Source organism: Podarcis gaigeae (assembly GCF_964106915.1).
Source record: "Podarcis gaigeae genome assembly, chromosome: 1".
NCBI lineage: Eukaryota > Metazoa > Chordata > Lepidosauria > Squamata > Lacertidae > Podarcis > Podarcis gaigeae.
In genome coordinates this window covers 75289154-75310901 of record NC_139678.1, presented here as the reverse complement: position 1 = coordinate 75310901, position 21748 = coordinate 75289154, and the positions used below count along the sequence as shown (strand labels likewise).

The 21748-nt window shown below is 44.1% G+C and overlaps 1 protein-coding gene across 2 annotated transcripts in view; it reads right to left on the bottom strand.

Annotated features, from left to right (window-relative positions):
- The window catches only part of DUSP8 (dual specificity phosphatase 8), an 81237-nt gene that overhangs the window by 30029 nt on the left and 29460 nt on the right, over window positions 1-21748 (bottom strand). For both annotated transcript variants that reach the window (XM_083720629.1, XM_083720630.1), the window contains exon 3: window positions 17072-17210. In XM_083720629.1, coding sequence (XP_083576755.1) covers window positions 17072-17210 — 139 coding nt within the window. The remainder of the gene's footprint in view (window positions 1-17071; window positions 17211-21748) is intronic.

The window sequence follows — 21748 nt, the reverse complement described above, 5'->3', positions numbered from 1 at the left end:
AGTGCTTCAGGTTAAGAACTTTGCTTCAGGATGAGAACAGAAATCGTGCTCCGGCAGCGCGGCGGCAGCAGGAGGCCCCATTAGCTAAAGTGGTGCTTCAGGTTAAGAACAGTTTCAGGTTAAGAACGGACCTCCAGAACGAATTAAGTTCTTAACCCGAGGTACCACTGTATTCATTCCAGGTCAGCCGGGGAACAATTTAAATGAAATTAATTGTCACAACTAAGTTATCCATTTTTATGAGGGCAAGGAAGGTTTTGTAAGGCCAGTGGTTAATTCAGAAAAAAACCCTCTTGCTATCAAATCCCAATGTGTCACCTTCTCACATTTTGTCTCTTAAAATATGGCACTGCTGCCATCCCCAGTTGCCCTGGTGGTGTGAGCACCCCACTGCACGCTCAACTCTCCAACGTGTAAGCTCTTTGCCACTTGCCACTGCTGGCCCTCTAGTCCCTATTTGCATGCACAACATCCCAGTTTCAATCCTTGCCATCTCCATGTAGCACTGGGAATGTCATCTGAAACCCCAGAGAGCCACTGCCAGTCAGTGTAGACAATACTGAGCTAGATGGACCAATGGGCCTGACTCAGTGTGCAGCACCTTCCTAGTTTCCTAACCCGTTGGCCTGAACATATCCGAATCTCCTGCTCCACAGACTGCCACCCTTTCTGCACCCAGCTTCTATGGCCTTTGCACTCTGTTCTGCTCTCCTTTACATTTCATGCTTTTTGACACCAGAGCAAGAATCATAAAGGGAGAAGTGAAGGAAGCTGATATTGAGGCCTGGCTCCTAGTTCCTGAACTTGTGTGGACTGTAAGAGTACTCCACACTGGTGACAGAGGAGAGCTTGATAAGGCAGTGGGGCCTAATGTGACAAGGACACTGGACAAGCATATACTCAGTATACTTTAATTGCCTTTATGCTCTGATGCTTTCTAAGTCTGCTCATGGACTGAATGGTTCCTAGTTCTATGGAAAACCATCCAGGATTAGATGTGCTGGATGGGATGCTTTGTCTCTTTAAAGCCAACGATTTACAAGGGCAAGGAATCCAAGGCTGAACTGTTTCATGGGAGTTCAGTGTTTTTCCTTAACAGTGACATCACTCCAGATGAAGTCACCAGCATTAAATAAACCCTCCCTCCCACCCGCCGCTCCATGATTGGAACCAGTGTTCTAATGAGACTTGTTATTGTAACAAATATGGGGTTGATTATTATCATATGTGGGTTGGAGTTTAGAGAAGTACAATGAAACTACACTGGAGAAGAGGGGCAGTGTTTAAACAGAGGCAGTACGCTGAATGCTGCTCCTGTTAGCCCTCAGAACCTATCGTTTGACCCCCTGGTCAATGTATCATGCCAGTGTACTGCAGCAAAACTGGGGAAGAAGAACATTAGAGGACAATCACATTTGCTTTCCTAGCATTTAGAACTGTTTCCTGAAACTGCGTAACATTTTCACTGGGTAAAGTAGGTTTAGCCAAGCAAACCTGTTATTTACTCTATTTCTGAACACTGCTTCCTGAAACTATTTTTAGGAGGGGGAGTAAGTACCCTATGCGGTCATGTCCCCTCTGCATTACGGTTGGAGTTTCTTAATGAAAAATCAGGTCATATTTTATAACATACTATAGTCTATCATTTTCAGGTCAATATGTATGTATTCTCTGCCCAGTTGAACTGCTCAAAATTGACCTTCCTCCCATTTTTAATTGGACCTTCCTCCAATTAAAAAAAAACCTCCACCTCCCAACAATCAAGCAAAAGGTTGATAATGTGTTTAAAGACCTGGTTTAGAACTGAGGTACCATAAATATGCCATTTATCAATGGAGAGGTCACTACACTGAGATGTACAAGCTCAGTTTCTTATCTTTTAATGTTATTTAATTTACTCCTTGGCTTGTCGCAGCTGAGCAAGCCCCTTGGACAGTAGACGCTGCTTCTTGTCAGGACTTCCTATGCTCTCTCTTTAGCACTTGGGTGAATCCTGCGGGTACTTTAAGAAAAATAAGCATCTTTGGTTGCACATTTGCAGTGCAAGTCCTCCTAGCATGCGGACAACCAGGGCCCGTGCAAACATTACAGCAGCTGCTCCCTGCAACGTCGACACTGACTGGCACAACACAATTTGTGAAAGCAATCAAGAAGTGTCTGCAATACTGAAAGCACTTTGTACTTCAGCATTTGATTTATCAAAAGCTCCAGCTGATGAGAAGGAACATCTACAACAGGGGTGAGGAACTTCTGGCACTCCAGATGTTGTTGGACTATAACTTCCACCACCTCAGACTATTGGCCATGCTGGTTCAGAGTGATGGGAGTTGCAGTTCACAGGATTCCTGTGATCTACAACAATAGAAACTTCCCACCTTTCCATTGCATGACTTCTTTAGGTAGCTCTGTCAGAAAAATAATAATAAAATCAGTTTTCTTAAAAGGAAATAAATATTAACTGGGAACAGGCTCTTATGTTATACACACACCTCCTTCCTATTTGCAAGCATTGAGTTATGATGTGACACAGTACTTTTGCCATTTTTGTATGTAGAAATTTGCTGAATGCCTCTCCTCTCCCCGCCCACCCCCAGCAGCCCCACACAATGAGTTTCTTGCTCTTGGTCCAATTGTTACAAAAGCTGTCTTGGCAGTGTGGGGGGAGGGAAGACAGTGGGTGGGAGTGCATTCCAAAGAATAATTATAGAATCAGGAAAACAAGTCTTCTGATGATGACATTGCTAAACAGAATGTTATAGAACACAGGCTTGGAATACAATTCACTCAGCCATGTGACCTGGCTCAGTCTCTCTCTCTGAATGAAGCACTCAGAAACATCTAAGATTCTGGCTGGTGATTACACTTCCACTGGGGCCACTTTGTACAGGAGTGAAGGACAGGCTAGCCCATGGGTAGGCAACCTAAGGCCTGGGGGCCGGATCCCGCCCAATCGCCTTCTAAATCTGGCCTGCGGACAGTCCGGGAATCAGCATGTTTTTACATGAGTAGAATGTGTCCTTTTATTTAAAATGCATCTCTGGGTTATTTGTGGGGCCTGCCTGGCGTTTTTACATGAGTAGAATGTGTGCTTTTATTTAAAATGCATCTCTGGGCTATTTGTGGGGCATAGGAATTCATTCATATTTTTTTAATCAAAATATAGTCTGGCCCCCCCACAAGGTCTGAGGGACAGTGGACCGGCCCCCTGCTGAAAAAGTTTGCTGGCCCCTGGGCTAGCCCCTGACAGCAAACATAGCCACCATTCTCCTCTCTTCTGTATGATGTTTCTAGAAGAAAAGAGAAAAGAAAAAACCAGGGAAGACATCCCTCTTCCTGCTTCATCTCACCTTAATCCATCCCCTTTCCTTGAAGGGATTGATCAGGGTGTGCTCACACAGGCACCCCTCTCTGAGTTGTTTCAGGAAGCGTAAGAGGAAAGAGGGTGGGGGGAAGAGTGCAGAACTGGCAGATTGGGCACTAACACAGTCTTTGTCAGCGCTGCAAGATTCCACATGCAGGACCTGTAGTTTACAAGCTGTGTTTCAGGGGGCTAGACAGGACAGGCAAAGACAGGGGCTTTTCATGTGCTGTTTTGATACCTGACTGGTTAAGGCTTCCACTGTGAAGCCACTGGCTTTTACTGACATGTACGCATTTATATCCTCAAAGCATAACAAAATATTATGACATTTCAAATCCAAATGAATAAAGGTATTATGAATGTAAACCCATAAGAAGTTCAAATCAATTTCCATGTAAAATTGGAGGTCACAATGACAACTCTCAACCACCGACTGACTGGAGAGAGTGTCAAAAGAAAAGAAAAGAAAAGAAAAGAAAAGAAAAGAAAAGAAAAGAAAAGAGTATTTACAGCTCTCCAAAAAAGGAGGCCAGCCAAGTAGGATTGGTGGTTTTTTTTCCCTTCTTCTTCCTTTTTTGGCATAAGGGAGTTCTACTGTTGTGGGTCCAGCCTTGAAAAGGCCACGCTACCAAGCCTTGAGCTTGCAGCATATTCCTGAGCTTACTTTAAGGGGGGGGGGGGCAGCAGCAGGGGAAAACACTAAAATCATAATTCTCTGTACAGAGCTGAGAATTAGTTCTTCTTCCAAGTTGCTGGGCAGAGAGCTGTGCTTTGCTCAAAAATTAGTACTACCCATTTCACCTTTAGTTTTATTTAAAAGTAATTATATGCCACCATTTACCGTATATACTGCAATATCAGGGTGGTGTGCAGCAATGAAACATTTCACTTACACATGCTTGTTCAAGACAAAGATAATCTATTATTTGACTGTGAACAGATATGGGTATGCTCTGGAAGACTTTCTGTCTCTGCTTCAATGGACCAAAAGCCATACCTCCATGCCACTGTGACTAATGCTGCTAGGTCCACATTAATCCCCATCACAGATGTCAAATAACTGGCTCAATGGCGCCCACCCACGAACAGAAATATACACCACAACTGAACAGCATAGGAGCACGACATGCTGTGTACATAAGGGGAAATTGTGCTGCTATGTCATTGCTCTAAAGACAACAACCATTTTCTGAACTTGGTCGGGAGGAACCAAGCTGAACAGGACTAAGAGGGAGGGTTTTGTACATGAGATCATGTAGATGCCCCATAAAAAGTGGGTAAACAAAGTATGGCAACACCACAGTACATGCCCAGTGTGGAAGCAATCACCTGAACTTTCAGTATTAAACTAAAAGCCATCATCACCAACTATGATTCTTTGCGGATACTCAGTGATATTGAACAAGATCACTTGGAAGAATCTCTATTGGAATTTCGCTGGAAAATAGAATTGCACAAGTATCAGTACTGCTTGCGTTGGGACAGTATTCCATTGGTGTGTGTGTGTGTGTGTGTGTGTGTGTGTGTGTGTGTAACAATCGCTAGGCAACTACAAATGATCAGTGTGTTGCTAACCCACTTTCCAGAAGTAAAGGCTGCATCTGTTACAGGTTATTTGACTCCATCTAATAAACCAGTTTGTACTAGGGGACCATTGAGGTTCCTGTTGAGATGAAGAGGCTAGTGAGCGCCTTTGGTTTGCTTCTGGCAAACTGCTTCATTAGCACTTCATTAACACCTGTTGTTAACAAGCTTTTAAGGAGGCTGCCGCCTAAGCAGACAGCAGCTGCAACCTCAGCTTCTGGGCCAACCCAAGAACATATTCCCATTCTCTTCCCCACCATTTATGCACAAACTACTGTTTCTATCTCAGTACAGCAAGTAGTCATGTCAATGATGAACCACTCCTGTCCTGAGAGTTAATGTAAGTGTGAAACATGGATGCACAAAGGATAATTCCTTTAGAAAACTTAACTGATACCTTAATGGTCATATCCGACAAACCCCTGAACTTTTATCTATTATCATGCATTCGATAAAGTGCGATCTTGTTCATGAAAGCTTATGTCATAGGGAACGTTCACTATTTCACTATGCTAAACGTGCTTCACTGTTTTTGCTGGAAACTGATTTATTAGACAAATCCAAACCAAGCCTAGAAGTTTTCTTCTGTAAAATTTCCAATAATGCCTTGTGGCTCCCAAGTACAGTATTTACATGTTTTCAAAATATCTTCGTCCACGTTCCTGTAGTTTCCTTACAGGCCGGTCCTGTGGAAAATGTAGCGAACTGGAAATGCCAAATCCCTTAACAAACCATATCTAAAGGCATGATATAATCTGCCACCAAACATTAGCTAGAATGGAATTCAGTGCAGAGAACATGGATTGGCAGCATATTAAAACAAGATGGAATTAAATTAGGATGCCAAGTTTTAAAGCTCTCCCTTTCTGCACAGTCAGCCACCATATTTGGACTCACAGCACAATGCTCTCCAGCATTAATGGGGTACTGAGTGCCACCTCCTCAATCACTTGCCTTGAAAGTATCTTATCCATTAAGACTGACACACAACATGTATCACTGCCCTAAAGCATGATGGCTGCAAGGAAGATCAAAAGCTGGACATACAAGTTAGCCAATTAAGCAGTGCATGAAAAAGAAACACCAACATCTCAAGTCAACACAATGACTCTGCCAGTTGAAAGAGCAGTTTATCAAGTTTGTGTTGGCAGCTTTACTAAGATTTAAGTAAAAAGTTGCAGTTAAAAAACCCCCAAACCCTGTCTATACCTCTTTCACTGTCACATTCTACTTATTGCTGGCCCAAGGTAAGATACAAGCTTAGATGTTCAGTTATCATGTATACAGCAGCAATGGACCGCTTCACAGTGCTAAACTTTTTTTAAAAAAAACAACTTTCCAAGTATCTGAAAAGTGAATGGTTTTGAAAAAGCTTTTTTATTTTGTTTCTTTTTAAAGAACATCTCAAACAGTACAGTTTGATGCAGTGGAAAGTTGTTTTGTTATCTTTTTGTGCTGCCATGTGATCAACAATTAGTACATCTTTTGAAAGCTGTACAGTGGTACCTCGGGTTAAGAACTTAATTATTTCCGGAGGTCCATTCTTAACCTGAGGTACCACTTTAGCTAATGGGGCCTCCCGCTACCACCGCACGATTTCTGTTCTCATCCTGAAGTAAAGTTCTTAACCTGCGGTACTATTTCTGGGTTAGCGGAGCCTGTAACCTGAAGCATCTGTAACCCGAGGTACCACTGTATCAGAATTACAGGCCTTTCTCACTGATAATTTTCTGCTCTAAGCATCTGACCCTTCTCTTCTGTTTTACTTTTTAGTGCTTAGCCAATTTCTAACCCATTACTAAACTTTTAGATCTTACCTCTATGATACTTACCTTTTTTAATAGACTCCAGAGAAGGACATCTATAGGCCCATTTAGGAAGTTCAAATAAACTATATACATCTATGCTACTGGTTTGACCATTTCCTTTGCACATACTTGTAAATATTGGGGCCCTGTTTTGCTTCATTTACCAGGCACCATTAAACAACCCCACATAAACAAATGGGGGGGAAATTAAATGGGCCGACACAAATATTGGCTCCTGACTTGTCAGGTGAATATAGAAGTATTTCTTCACAGCTGCTAATGTGCTTTCAACCCTTCCTGATATATATATCCCACAGGAGGTAAAGAAAATAAACGGATCTACAGAGTTTAGGGAAATAGGAGTGGAGGAGAAATGGGCATGTATGATATGCCTCTGAAAGACACAGGCTCTCCATAGCACTGCAGGTTTGCAAGTGGTCTGGGAGTATGGCCAGACCTGTCAAAGGCAATGTGTTTGCTGAAGAGCTGGAGGATGGAGAGATCACTCATCAATTATTACCATGCCACATTCTTTCCAAATCATGAGTGTTAAATGGGTGCTCTAAATTTAGAAAAAAAGAGGGATGGAAAAATCTAAACATTCTTCACAGAACTGGTACAAGCTCTAGAGTGGGGAAGAAGATGGCTGATGAGCTCACATGTACACCAGGACCAGATGAAAAGCTACTGGCTTGAGAAAAGGTACAAAAGGCTTTAGCACAGCTTGGTGACCAAGAGTGTGGGTGTGGGAGAGACTCAGTCAGAGCTTCAGAAGTAGCTCATTCGGTTGCAGAATACTGAATTCTTTATAACATATGTCTTGAAATGTTCATCCTGCGCTCAAATGCAGGCTTAATTTAGCCCTCTATTTTATTTTCAAAGTCTAATTCCACACAACTCTTAGTGTTAACTGTTTTATTTTTCTAGGCTGTGCACACATCCACTTCTCTTGTGAATGGCCTTAGGCTTCTCACATGAATTGCCCTAGGTTACTCCTCATGTGCCTGTAGTGAACCCTCCCATGAGAAAGATGTGGCTATTCCACACTCCCAGGCTGCTTCTATGAAAGCATAAAGGATGCTGCACTTGAAAAACCAACCGTCAGAACCACCTCATCAGTCCTGTGATGCAGAACCAGTAGGATTTGTGCATTTTAGTCCTAAGTAGGCTACCACCAAATTATGCTCCCTAATTTTCAAGCAAGAGCTACTTCAGAGCTATGGCAAACTGAGAGCAGAGTCTTACTTTCAGCAAGTCCTTTGGTCTCCACCAAGCCAGGGCCCAATCTGTAACTTCCCCTCTGCTAGAATCAGACAGATTCAGCACCCACAACCTTGTCTTGTATATTCAGGGCAAAGCTCAGGATCTGGTTTGCTTGCTTTAGGATAACACAGAAAGAGGCCTTTAGTTGGAAATTAGGGTTTGTTTGTTTGCTTGTTTGTTTTTAAATAACAAGCCTTCTGGGCCACCACCTGAGGTGAATACATCTGACTTAGCACTGACCAACTGTGAGGAAGTATAACTAAGTCCTATAGAGTTACATCATGTGTTGTTAGTTTCATTTATCATTAGGGTCAGGTACTACTGTGGGCAACAGCACACACACTATTTGGAGCATCTTTCAAGCTAGTGTGACATGATAATGCTAATGGTTCTACTGTTAGTAAGTGCGCTGGTCATGGGCATAGCCAAGTGGGGGATAGGGGGCAGCTGCCTCCTAAATCAATTCAAATCAATACAAATATGAGGTTCTGCCCCCCAAAAAATCCTGGCTATGCCCATGGCGCTAGCCCTCATCATGGTGTACCCCGGCTCACAGCACCCATTTTTTGTTAGAGGAGGAAGCAAGGGAAAACGCTGCTGCCAACTGTCTCAAAAGAGCTACTTGACTCAGACTTTAAATAACCAATTCCATAAACTGTTTCAAGCACCAGTGACGTAAGTTGTGATTTGTGCCATTGATGCTGAAGCACGATCCTATTCTTGACTAGCTCTGCCCCACCCTCCCCAGGAAATCTCTCTCTCCCATTCCTATTAGCAATCAAACAATGCACGCCTGGTCCTCTCTCCAGAGCGGAGTAGGTGGCCCCTGCCGAGCTGCACAGAAGCACCAAAGGCAGCTGCGGTGTCAGCACTTGGGTCCGGCACATGCCAACTCTTCACCACCCCTGTAAGCAAACATAAAAGGGGAAAGAGGCTGGTGAGGGCTCCCTTGCCTCCTCCAGCCCAACACCATCCTTGCTGACAGCATGAACTTAAGAGGACTTTCAGGCAACATGCTTGATAAGCCAATTATAATAAAAGCGCAGAGGTGTTGAGGGAGGGGCTGCAGATGTTGCTTTGGAATCAGCAGAGGTTAAAGAACAGTCAGGCTCCTGCAGGAATAGCAGCGCTGGGAGGGAGAGGGGGTACGTAATGCAGAAAAAATGTTGGCTCCATTCACTTTTTCACCGCTTCTTGTGACGTCAGGAAATCCATCTAAATCAACAGGCTTGCTCCTCCTGCAAAGGGTGGGCAGCAGGCAGGGCTGTTTACACATACTTGCAAAGCAGTACTGGCAACCTACCTACTGCCTGAGAAATGAAGAAGAAGAACTCTCCTCCTCCTTCCCATCTCCCATCCTCCCACCTATACCTGCTTGCTGAGAGCTGGGGCTGCAGGAGGAATCCCTTCTACCCCATGTCAATCCTCTGGCACTATGAGCTGCTATATTCCCTGCAGGTAACATGGGCACCAAGTCGCTACATGCAGAGGTATGAGGTATGATAAAAGCATTATGAAAGACAGCAAAGCAGAGCCATACAGCAGGTGTGTGTGCCCAAGGCATCCCAGCAAGCAAGCAAGCAGCACCATCAAGGGTAAGACAGCCTGGAGTCCTAGCCCTGCTGACTGTGGAGCTATAGCAGTGATTGAACTCTTGCTACAAGTGGGGAATTCTCACTGCAGCAAGCTCACCCGGTTGCATAAGCCAATAGATTTTAATGGCTGTCAGCGGCAGGGAAATTCCAAATGGGGTTTCTGAGGCCAGTGGGAGTGCTTTGTATCCTTACCACAAGATATCAAGGGTAAAAGAGGATACTGCTGCTTACCTTTCTGCTAGTTTTCTATATAGGTATGAAGACTAGTCTATCTGAAACAGATCTTTATCTATGGGCTTAACCATCTGGGCTTTGGATATTGCTTCTTGCCTATGAAAACATAGTCACATTTGCACATATTCATCTGATTAACAATTTTTTAAAATAAAAAAAGTTACCTAGAAGATTTTAAAAACACAATTTTGGCTCAGATGTTTTCTTTCATTTTTTGTGCCCTAGAAAAAATGCTAGCACAAAGATTCTTGAAGGCCTCCTCCCCCTCTATCTACTGAGATATGACTCCCCAATAAAAGTACCAAGCACAGGTACAGCCCATCCAGTATGAAGGAAGCACCCATCAATGCATGCTATGGCCCTCTTTAGACCAACACGGCTACCTACCTGAATTTAAAATATAGGTGAGCAATGGTCAGGCACAAACTGGGTCTCTCCTGACATGTATGGAAACAGCATGCCTGAAAAATGCATGGGTGCTGCCTTCATATCCAATTGTCCCCACATGCATTCATCATGGGGGCACCCATACCAGAGTACAAAAAAATATGGAGCTACAGTTCTGAGATGATGGTGGTGATGATGATCTTGGTTCAATTACTGATGTAGTCATGATTACACTATATTGACATTATTGGTACTACCTGGCAGACAAGCTGTCTAATACTAAACAGGTTTCCTATAAGTCCCACTGAATTTGGTGGGCCTTAATTGTGGGTGCTTTCAGAACAATCCTATGCATGATTACTCGGGTGTAACTTTGATGTTACTTCCCTCATTGTGAATGTTTCAACAATCCTTCCACATTTCACATACTAGAGAAATAAGCCCCCTTCCTGTGTCCCTGCTCATGTAATTAAATTACTTGAAAGGGAGAACAGGGCCACACCAGCAGACCACACATCCTTGCATTGCGACAACACTCATTCACCAGGAAAATGTCTGCAACCAGCAAGCCTGCCAAATGCATGTGGGCTCCCCCTGTCATCTGGAACTTGATTACATAAGGGGAAAACACCTGGAGGAGGTGATGGATTACCCAGGGGTAAGCAAACTTTTTCAGCAGGGGGCCGGTCCACTGTCCCTCAGACCTTGTGGGGGGCTGGACTATATTTTTTTTGGGGGGGGAGAACGAATTCCTATGCCCCACAAATAACCCAGAGATGCATTTTAAATAAAAGCACACTTTCTACTCATGTAAAAACACACTGATTCCTGGACAGTCCGCAGGCCAGATTTAGAAAGCGATTGGGCTGGATCTGGCCCCCGGGCCTTAGTTTGCCTACCCATGGATTACCCCTATGTATGCCAATTGTAGCATATAATGGCTATTCAACTGAAATTTTAGTAACTGAATCCATTACAGTTTCAACAGAATCCATGAAATATTCCCCTTATAGCCACTTCTCAATGTAAGACATGCTCACTCTCTTGAAACATAAAATGTTAGAAAACAGGACCACAGAAAAACAATACATTTGCACAGGAAAGCTTCTATAAAGAAACAAATGTGAAGAATAGGAACCTTTCCTGGTAGTTATGGATGTATGTTACAATGTTATATCTTAAAATAGATGTTTGCATGTTTGGGCAGGTATACCTTTGGAAATTGACACCAAAGTAAGCTTCAGACCACCCAGGCATTGAACCATTTAGTCTAAATTAATAGCCTGTACATTAGACCAAAGAGGAAATTTTGTGTGTGTGCGTGTGTGTTATAAATCTGCTCTGCCTTCCTCTTTTAAGTTTTCAGCAGCCTTTTTCTTATTTTGAGTCATGCTTTCCACATAAAACTCAGCAGCCGTGACCCAGTGTTCTACATTTCAGTTCCTCTCCTCCACCCAGCACATTAGTGGTCTGTGTTTGACATTAGTGAATTGGCGGGCTCCAGGGCATGCAGTTCATGACGCCACAGCAAAAACACACATAAGAATCTTTGCCAAAACCTCAGGAAGGAAATTACCAGCAACTTCTGGGAACGGGCTCACTCCCCTCCCTGAATGTAATGGGGTGGGTGTGCATGCACACGCCTGAGAAACTGAATATATGTGCAAGTTGGGATATGTGAATGTAAAACAGAAACGTATATGGAGTCTGATAAGCCACTTTTTCTTCAATGGCAAAAGTTCTGCTAAATACACAAAGGACTGTATTGGAGAATGCTGAGAGAACATTTACAAGACACTTACACTGGTTTTTTAGTTTAAAAATGAGGTTTTTTATCATGCTTATCCTCTAAGGAGCTCAAGGCAGCTCATTTTATCCTCATAATTCTGCCGTGTGGTTGATTAGGCATTGAACCTGTTAATCCCAAATCCAAGCCCAACATCCAATCCCTTACACTGGGGTCAGGTGGATGGAAGGAGATCAGGACCTCCTGGAATATTTTCAGTTAGATTGTCAAAGGTTTCTGACTCTCAAATGCTTAACAGTGTTAATAGCAAAACTGCATTTCTTCTGTTGTTAAACTGGGTTGTTAGAATCCTGTCTCAATAATAACTCAGATGTAGGTAAGCTAATTTTATATGCAAGTAACTGGCTTTGTCCCCAAGCCATCATGTTGCATTTGTCTCTGTTTCCTTGAGCCACTATTCTGCAGCTTGCTCTGGTTGGAGGACCTCGGGAGTTGAGTAAAAATTAAATGATCCTGCAGGCCTCCTGCCTGTCCACACCTACAGGGGGAATGTGATAGCGAGTTGGTTTGCACATTAAACTAAGCCAAACCATGGCTTACCATGAATCCGCAAACTGCCAGAGAGATCCTGATCACTGCCCTCCTCCCTCATGGTTTGGGCTAGTGTGTCATCTAAATCTGGGCTCAGTTTGTCTCATCCAGACAAACAACAAGATGTAAACCCAAGAATAAACCTGGGTCACTGCTTGTGGCTTGGACAACAAACTAAGTCAAACTGTACAGGGAGGCTGGGGGAAGAGTGCTCCAGCTACAGTCTTCTGTCCAGGAACCCATGTGCTTGTGCTAAGCCACGGTTTGTCCAGTCAGTGTAGACAAAACTGAACTGGACAGATGCTACATAAGGCAGCTTCCTGTATTCCTAAACATACTGGGAGTGAGAATGGGCAGAGAGGAAAGGCAAACATGGTCAGGGACTGCAGGGACACGAGAGAGGATGAAGTTCACATACTGATTGGAAATAAACAGCTACAACTTGGGCAGCAAGACTCCAGGGTAAAAAGGCTGCTCTTTATTTGTAGTTGTGCCTAGGAGATACAGTAGTACCTCAGGTTGCATACGCTTCAAGTTACAGTACATATGCTTCAGGTTACACACTCCACTAAGCCAGAAATAGTGCTTCAGGTTAAGAACTTTGCTTCAGGATAAGAACAGAAATTGTGCTCTGGCGGCACGGCAGCAGCAGGAGGCCCCATTAGCTAAAGTGGTGCTTCAGGTTAAGAACAGTTTCAGGTTATGAACAGACCTCAAGAACGAATTAAGTACTTAACCCGAGGTACCACTGTACTGAAATGTATGCCCAGTGAGCTGTTTTACAGACTCTACCCCCAGGAAAGCAGAAGGGATTTCTGGGAGTTCAGGGTAAATTACAAATACTCTGGATGCGCTTGGCACAGCCCCACACCTTAAACAAGCTCACGGAAGACCCAGAATTATGTAATTTGTGCAGGGGCTGCTTGTCCTTGATTTATACCACAGTGACCTTGCAACCGTGGCACACAGTCTGCCGCCCGCAAGTCCCGCCTTGCCTACATCCGTTCTCCTTCCACGGGGAATTGCTGTCATGTGAAAATTGTTCAGAGCACAGCAAATACACTTGGCTGAATCACCACCTTCCTCCTCTCCCCACTGCTTGTGTTCTGTAACAATCAAATCTAAAGCAGTGCAGGGCATGGGCAGCAGACTCTAAAGCCATCATTACAGATACTATCTTCCTAAGCTAGCGATTATTTTATGGCTATATACTGTAGCGAGAGCAAGCATCTTTAGCCAATATAACATCAGAGCTCTGCTATGCCAAATGCTGTTTGTTGCTGAGCAACAGTCTCTGCCCAGAAGGACTCTGGCACCAACAGATAAGACACTGACATTTGCATTCTCCATTTTATAGGTGTTGGACAAAAGATTATTCAACTTGTCAATAGCAGGCAGCAAGCTCATGCTAAGAACTATTCTCCAGAGATCAAATATACTCTTGGGAGTGGACTAAAATTCTGCAGTAAAGACACCTTGACTGTATTTCTGAGATTTTTATTCACATTGCTTCCAAGAGATTCTCCTTGCATCACATGCTTGTTCCTGTGATCCCATGTCTAAAGAAATTCTACCCCCTCTCCACACCCGTGACATTATCATCATCATCATCACCATCATCAAATGTGTACGCCACTTAAAGCAGTTATGCATTCAAGGCATCCAGATAAATGCAACATTTCACAAAAACAACCATCATGGCGCAAACCTGGTACTACAAGTGACATTTCTGGTTGGACAAGTTTGGCAGAGTTGTAAACAAAGCTATATAAACAGCAGCTCTGTTTAATCTACGGTGGCAATACACATTATAATACAAGGGCTAAAACAGAAACATTTCACGTGCTATATTGTAACTAATTTGCTTGACTTTAACGCCAGACATGAATGTGGAAAAGTTAGCTGAACGGAGAAAGGACTTTAGTACTGGGGTGTCTATTGCGGCACCCTGTGTATCAAAGCATGTGGCACTCTCAGACAGCCCCTTTGGCATCTGCCAGGGTTCCCTGCCCCTCCCAAATTTAATGATTTTAAAACTGAGATGGGGGCCCCCTCTTTGGATAGTTGCTGTGGGTAATTCCTGTTTTGGGGGTGTTGATTGCTTGATTTCCTTATCTGTGTTTTATTTTGGGGGGAGAACAGATGTTTTGCCTGTTATTTTCAAAGGGATTCTGAGCACCACAAGTTTTTCTTCTGCAATTTGCACAGGGGGGATGAAAATTTTCTTCTTGATATTGGAAACTAACCACCACCCCCCAATGCAAATTGCAGGCATGAGAGTCCCTGATCCAGTTTAGGACCATTGCATGAGGGTGCATGTGTTAAAGCTCCCTAACTTCTATGCTAGGATCTGAACTCATATTGTGGTGTGGGGAGGGGGCACGCTGGCAGTTTTTGGAAAAAATAAGGGTTGCACTCAAAAGCAAGCTATGGAGTAAATGCCATGTGTCACTTGGCCCAGAGTGCTAGGTAGCAACATAAGCAGCAGATCTGGCTCCCAGAGTTATGGAATGAATAAGTGGGTTTAATCTTCATCTGCCTTTTCCTTTCTTTGTCCACTTGGGAGATTTCATTCATTCACACGCCTTTCCTTTGGAGCTCGCTAGCACTGTAACTGTACACACTCTGCAGAAAGCTATAATTAGAATATCATGCTTACTTAGCCACTTTACCATATGGGCTGTGGTTTGGGATAAGAGTCCCTCAGGGACCCTGATTCATTGCAATGAACCCCCCGCCACTACCCTCCTTTTCCTCTTTCCGAATGAATCCATTGATTCTTTTTTTTTAAGTGTTCTGGAAAAGAGCCCTGCTCATTCATTCACTCTGTAAATACTAACAAGGTTAGCGGGGAAGATTTGGTGACTCCCTGAAATCCTACCTACTTTTCTACTCTGATTGTCCAGTTCTGCAAACTCTGTTGGTTACTAGTTTCATGGAAATGACGCCAAACAAGAGCCAAGATGCAAGATCCATGCCGGCAGTTATGGCACAGGTAAGAGGGAAAGGCACAGAAAGAAGAAAGCTTTGCAGTGGCACGACAATGTGCTCATGTTCAGTAATCCTGGGCTCGCTGCCTCAGACTGGCTCAGGCTGATTCCTGCAGATGTGCAACACTCCCCTCTACTGGGCAAAATGGGATTTGTAGAGCATCGATGCAGCAATCCTTCTGCCCACCCCCCAGCACAGCATACAGAACTTTTCCATGCTAAGTGGAACAGGCTAGTGGAATAGGTGTCTATAGTTACTCCTGCTTCCTTCAGAACATATTATTCAACCAGTCCATGGCCAAAATCAGACAGCCTTCTCTTCCAATGGTGTTCCCCAATATTCAAAGGTGCACTACATCTGAACATGCAATGTTCTATCTAGCCACCATGACTACTAGCCATTGATGGGCCTCCACTCTCTATGCCTTTGACCTATACCCCTGTAAAGCTATTTGCATTGTGGCCATTGCAACATTTTGTGGCAGACAATTCCTCAGGCACATTAGGGTATAAAAGCTCACAGCAGCAGAATGCTTTTAACTATTGCTAGAATCAAAATTAAGAATTTATACTTTCACATTTCATAAAAATGCCAAACACCACACTTTTTCCTGCTACCTAAATTATACATAATGGATTTCACGTTCCTAACTTAAGCTTGGTTGGATAAAAATTCTGTATATTTCCATTCTTTCCCCCTCCCTCAATTTCCATTCTCCTCACCTCCAAAAACATTTTTCTCCCTAGGCTTTTATATTCCCTGATATGTTACACCTCTAAGTGTTGCCACCCTCTGGACCTCTCAAGGAAGAGGCACGTGAAGAAGGGCCTCAGAAGATGATCTCAGCGACCGGGTAGGTTCATGTGGAAAGAGGCGGTCCTTGAGATATTGTGGTCCTGAGCCATTTAAGGCCTCAGCCAGCATGGCCAATGGTGGGATTTATAGTCCAGCAACATTTAGGGTCACAAGCTCCCTTCCCAAAATTATATCAGCATGCACATTCCACTTCAGATAATGTTACTGTTCCCGAAGAGGAGGGTTTACAAAACAAAACAAAACAAAACTGTGACGTGGCTGCAGTAAAGCACTTTCAGGAATGCAGGTTGCTATTTAGGCCACATGGTACTCAAGACCTAGAAAGGTATGGCAATAAAGGCTTACCATTGATTCCTCTCTCACACTCTAGCATCCATCATGATGCCATGACACATCATCCAGCCCCTTGGTAAAGTTCCCTTCTTCGTAGCTGTGCAATTAAATTCAGGAGTGACACAAAAGATGGAGGGGGAAGCTATTCCACCCTCGGTCCACCAATGCAGCTCTATTAGTTACAGCAAACATCACATCTGGGGCTTGTGTCCAACATAAATCACATGGAAAGAACACTAAACGGCAAGACAGAGTAGTCTGTGGCTTTCTACCGCCGCTTTTTGTCCTCTGAAGTGCTTCTTTCCCATACACTTAACAGGCAAAATCTTGGCCTTTCACTATGGCTGCCACCAATTCCTACCTGTGAGGATGGAGACATTGTGGAAGCAGCTGTCCAGCTTGCCTAGGAGGATGGAGAGAAAACTGTCAGACGCCAGTCCATTGGCATCCCGTGTGCTCTGGTCATAGACCACCACATCTTGGTGGTCTTCTGCTTCTACCTGCAAGAGAAGTGCCACAAGAAGACAAACGTTATTCCATAACCCATAAATGTCAAATTGCTACAGCTTTCAAAACAAAGAAAACTGAGTGGATCTCTTTACTGTCCTCACCCAGGGGGACAATGGTTTGCCCCACTCCTTTGTATGATCTCTCTTCATTTATAAATGCTTTGAAGGAAAGCAGGAGAGAGCAGGACTCGTGTGAGAAAGCTGTTGTTAGTGGTTGCAGAAAGAGTCAACAGAGTTTATTATTCTGGCATATGTAAAATACAGAAACTCTGTTATCCACCTATGCTAGCAAAGGGCGGTCAAGCCATGCCAGAACGTAGCAGGTAACACAGCTCCGAAAATGCACAAATTGTATTCAGGAACTGTAGAGTACAGTGCATTGCTCAGTTATCTGAAGTTTGTGGAGGCCAGGAGAGGGAGAAGAGGTCCTCTCAGCACCTTCGCAGAACAAATAACAAAAATGATAATGGATGTTTATAGCAGAAGTACTAACTCAGCCAATTTGTCATCAACCACCCCTGTCTCTGTGCTATTAGCATCCCATGCATTCAGTGATTATTTACAAAGCAGCACTAAAACGTGTGCGCTGCTTTGCAAAATGAAAGTCAGATCCCTGCTCAGAAGCTTATAAACCAAAATTTGACAACAGAGGAGACAAAAAAGGAGGGTAAGAAAATGGAGGCAGCTCACAGCAGAAGAATATGCATTCATTTCGGTTACTAGTTTCCAAACGAGACAAGGACTAATGGCTAATGGGTACTTTGAAGGTTGGAGGAAGCTGGGCTAAGCCAGCAGCCTCACAGAAGAAGAGGAGTGATCTGGAGAAGTGGTGTCATATACGTGCTCTGGAGGAAATTTCAGGGAAGGAAGAAAAAGCAGAGGTTGTTTTGTTTTGTTTTTTAAAGGAATAGGAGCCATTTGATAGACGAGGACAGGGAACTAATTATGGGCAGGGATACATCCCCTACGAAGAACACAACCACTACCACAAGACTGAGGACTACTACAGATGTTAGCAATAAGCAGGAGCAGATGAAGTACAAATGACCCACGCTTTCTTTCACACTTCCCAGGAAGGTGTGAAGTGGGAATCTGCACACTGCATCTGTGGGGAGATACAGTAATTACAGATCTGTGTGGAGCTCACACTTCTCTCTCTGCAAAGCAGACGTGCAAAGTCCCATTGAGCATGAAAAGAGGCTTCCTCTCGACAGTGGGTTATGGGGGTGGGAGGTCAAAGCCACTACGCTAACTCCACCCACCCAAACACAGAAATTAAAGCTGGACAACCAGGGTGGAAATGCGTACTCTTTCTCTTCACCCCACATTTTCATACTTCCATCCCGTACCACCCACTTCCTAACCATCCACCCCAATAGCAGTGGTATCGGTTCTGAAGAATTGGGTGGGATTTGTCAGGAAGCAGGGAGAATCAAGTGTTTGTGGGTGCCCTTAAAAGGGGGCTAGGGTTAGGCCTCAGCCTTCATCAGCTAAGCTAAGCCCCCTTTCAGAACAAGGCCAGAAAGCACACACCTCCTAAGGCAGCCTTTGCCAACCTGACGTCCTCCAGGTGTTTTGACAGCAACTCCCAATGGCCGTGCTGGCTGGGAGTCACAGTGCAAAACATCTGGAGGGCACCAGGTTAGCAAAGGCTGCAGGAAACACATCTACTCCCATTCCCAGAATCAGAATAAGCTGTTCTTTGCCATCTGGCCTGTAATCAGTTGTATTCTCTCAGATTCTAACAGGATTTCTCCATGGTACAAAATGCCATGTGGGGGTGTGGTGCGTGCAGATTAGAGCAGAGAAGAAGGTCAGGGAACAATTTCTCTAGTACAATTTTCTCTAAGATAAAGTAAAAAGAAAAAAGAAAAAGGTGAAGGACCGGTGGATGATTAAGTCCATTCAAAGGCGTTTATGGGGTGAGGGAGCTGTGGTGGGAAGGTAAACAGTTTTCTTTACACCAGCACAAGGAAGCAGACCCAAGTCCGGAACTTTGTACATGTGCAGAAAAGAAGGCATGAGGTACACCGGGTTTGCAAGAATGTATCATTTGATCCCTGAGTAGGGACAAAAGGGGTTTCCCTCCGATGACAAGCCTCCATGGCATACCTAGGGCCATGGCAGGAGCAGAGGCGGAGAGTGCGAGGCACAGTCAGGGGCTGCCGTGCCTAATGAAAGGTTAATGCATTAAAGGCCGATAAAATCCTCACAGTGCCACGGCTCAGTGCATCCACTGAATAGGCTGATGGGTGGCATACGCCGGCCTTCTGAGCTGGCGGCCTTCCTCCCTCTGGCGCAAAGCACATCTATCATTCTGCTGTCAGAGAACAGCAGCTGTGGTGAAGCAAAGCCAGAGAGAGAGAGAGACAGACAGACAGACAGACAGACAGACAGACAGACAGACAGATAGAAAGAGAGAGGGTGCTAGCCAAATGGGGGAAAGGACTAAACAGCTCTTTCCATTACATTACAGATAGTCTCTGAGTATGTGTTTGGTCAGCTTTGAAAGACACTTAAAATCAAGTTCGCTTTCATATGCAGCCATCCTGCTGTTCAGTGTATCAGACCGAGGAAGAGCTGTGGAAAGCATACATGCCCTGGTAAGAAAACTAAAAGCACATACCTTCTCCTAAAGAATGCTGGGAATTGTAGTTTGCTGAGAATTCTTTGTTTCAGATTCCTAACTCAGGCCCTGAGGAGAGGGAGTTACTAAATCTCTGGCACAAGCCTATGCACTCAAATAGACATGAAGCCAATCGGTGATTGCATCAGTAAATTTCTTTGTATAAAACCATAGAACTGCTGTGCAAAGTGGGGGGGGGGAGGTCCCTAACCCTTTCTCTCCCCCATCCCCACAGCTTCTATCCAAACCCCTTCCAGAGCTGCTATTAGCAAAAAAAGGTGGGGAAACATACAGTCACAATATGGGGAAGTGTCATGGCTCAGTGGTAGAGCATCTAGTTTACTTGCAGAAGTTTCCAGGCTCTATTTCTGGCATCTCTGGGTCAGGATGGGAGAGACTTCTGACTGCAGCTTTTAGGGCTTGCTGTAATGCTAATAACTCCAAATTTCCTTTCACTTCCTTTTTACCTCCAAATTCCTTTGCACTAGCCTAGTTAATTAGATGCATGAAAATAAGAAAACCTATCTGTGGATAGAAGCTAATGCTGCTTCTGTGCACGTCTGGTTTTCAAGTGTCTGGCATGTCAGTGCCCATGCAGACTACCACTAGCCCAGATGGCAGAAAGAGTCCAGCCATGCAGCACACGTCAGGTGTTCAATTGCCATGGGAACCGTACCACCCGTTCCTATATGAGACCACTTTTGTGAGAGTCCTGCAAGTAGGCCCACTAAATGGATGGACATGGCTATATTAGATCCATCAATATCACTAGGTCTGGTTTAACTCAGTTGGATGCAGCCTATGGAGCCCTTATGGCTGACCCTTTTTATGCCACACCAATCTCTCACATTTCTCCCTTTATACTAACAAATCTGGGGTGGGGAACAAAAGACTGCATCCTCAAAAAGCTAGGGAAGGTCACATCAGATTTTTGTTTAATTGCAGTCTCCTTCCTTGGAGGTTTCGAAGCAGAGGTTGGATGGCCATCTGTCATGTACAATCTAGTTGAGATTCCTGCATAGCAGGGGGTTGAACAAGATGGCCCTTGGGGAACCTTCCAAGTCTACGACTCTATGTTAGCCAGTTGAGAAGCTCATGCAAGCCTAAACAAGATGAACAAAAAGCTACATCCCACGCACCTTCCTCTGGACATAGAAGAGTGTGCAAAACCAACTTGCAAATCCACAGAGAAAACAGATTCTATTCCAAGTTGTTTTGAGTTCACTGGACCTGTTTAACCATGTGTAGTTGCCTGGCAACTTTCAACACATCCCTTGCTGATTGACTCGTGTCTGGCTGCCAGCATGAAACTTGAGGGATGCTATTGATGCTAATTTAGCCCTCAATTATGACTGTCAAAACAAACCACTATAAGAGAGCAGCATAAATAAATGCCAAGCATGTCATGCCTCACTAAATATTTCCAGTGGAAATGGATATTTGGTTTTGTCTGTAGTATCTGAAACTCAAGAGGGGTGGGAGTTAAGAAGCAGAAGGACTGTGGGACATTACGGCTGGAAAAGGAGCGGGAGAGAATTCCCCTTTTTATGCTCTAACGGAGAGGTTCTCATAAGAAGGGAGCCTGGTTCTTTGGCTGATCCTGCCTTCACCTGCACCTTCACACATATATACTCATGCCACATCTTTTATACTCACTGCCTGCCATTTTCCCTAGTACATATTCCAAAACCCTGTGATCAGAATCCAAAAGATACTGAGTGGCCCGTTCCTATTTTAATTTCCCCTGCAACATGCACATTAACACCAGTTCCAAGGCTTCAGCATGAATAACCTGCTAAGAAAATGCATGTGACATGCAGTGTTGCAACGATCATTTTGCACCTGAGAGGAATACTGAGAAATTGAGTTATTGATCTAGCTGAGAAGCACCAAAGGATACACT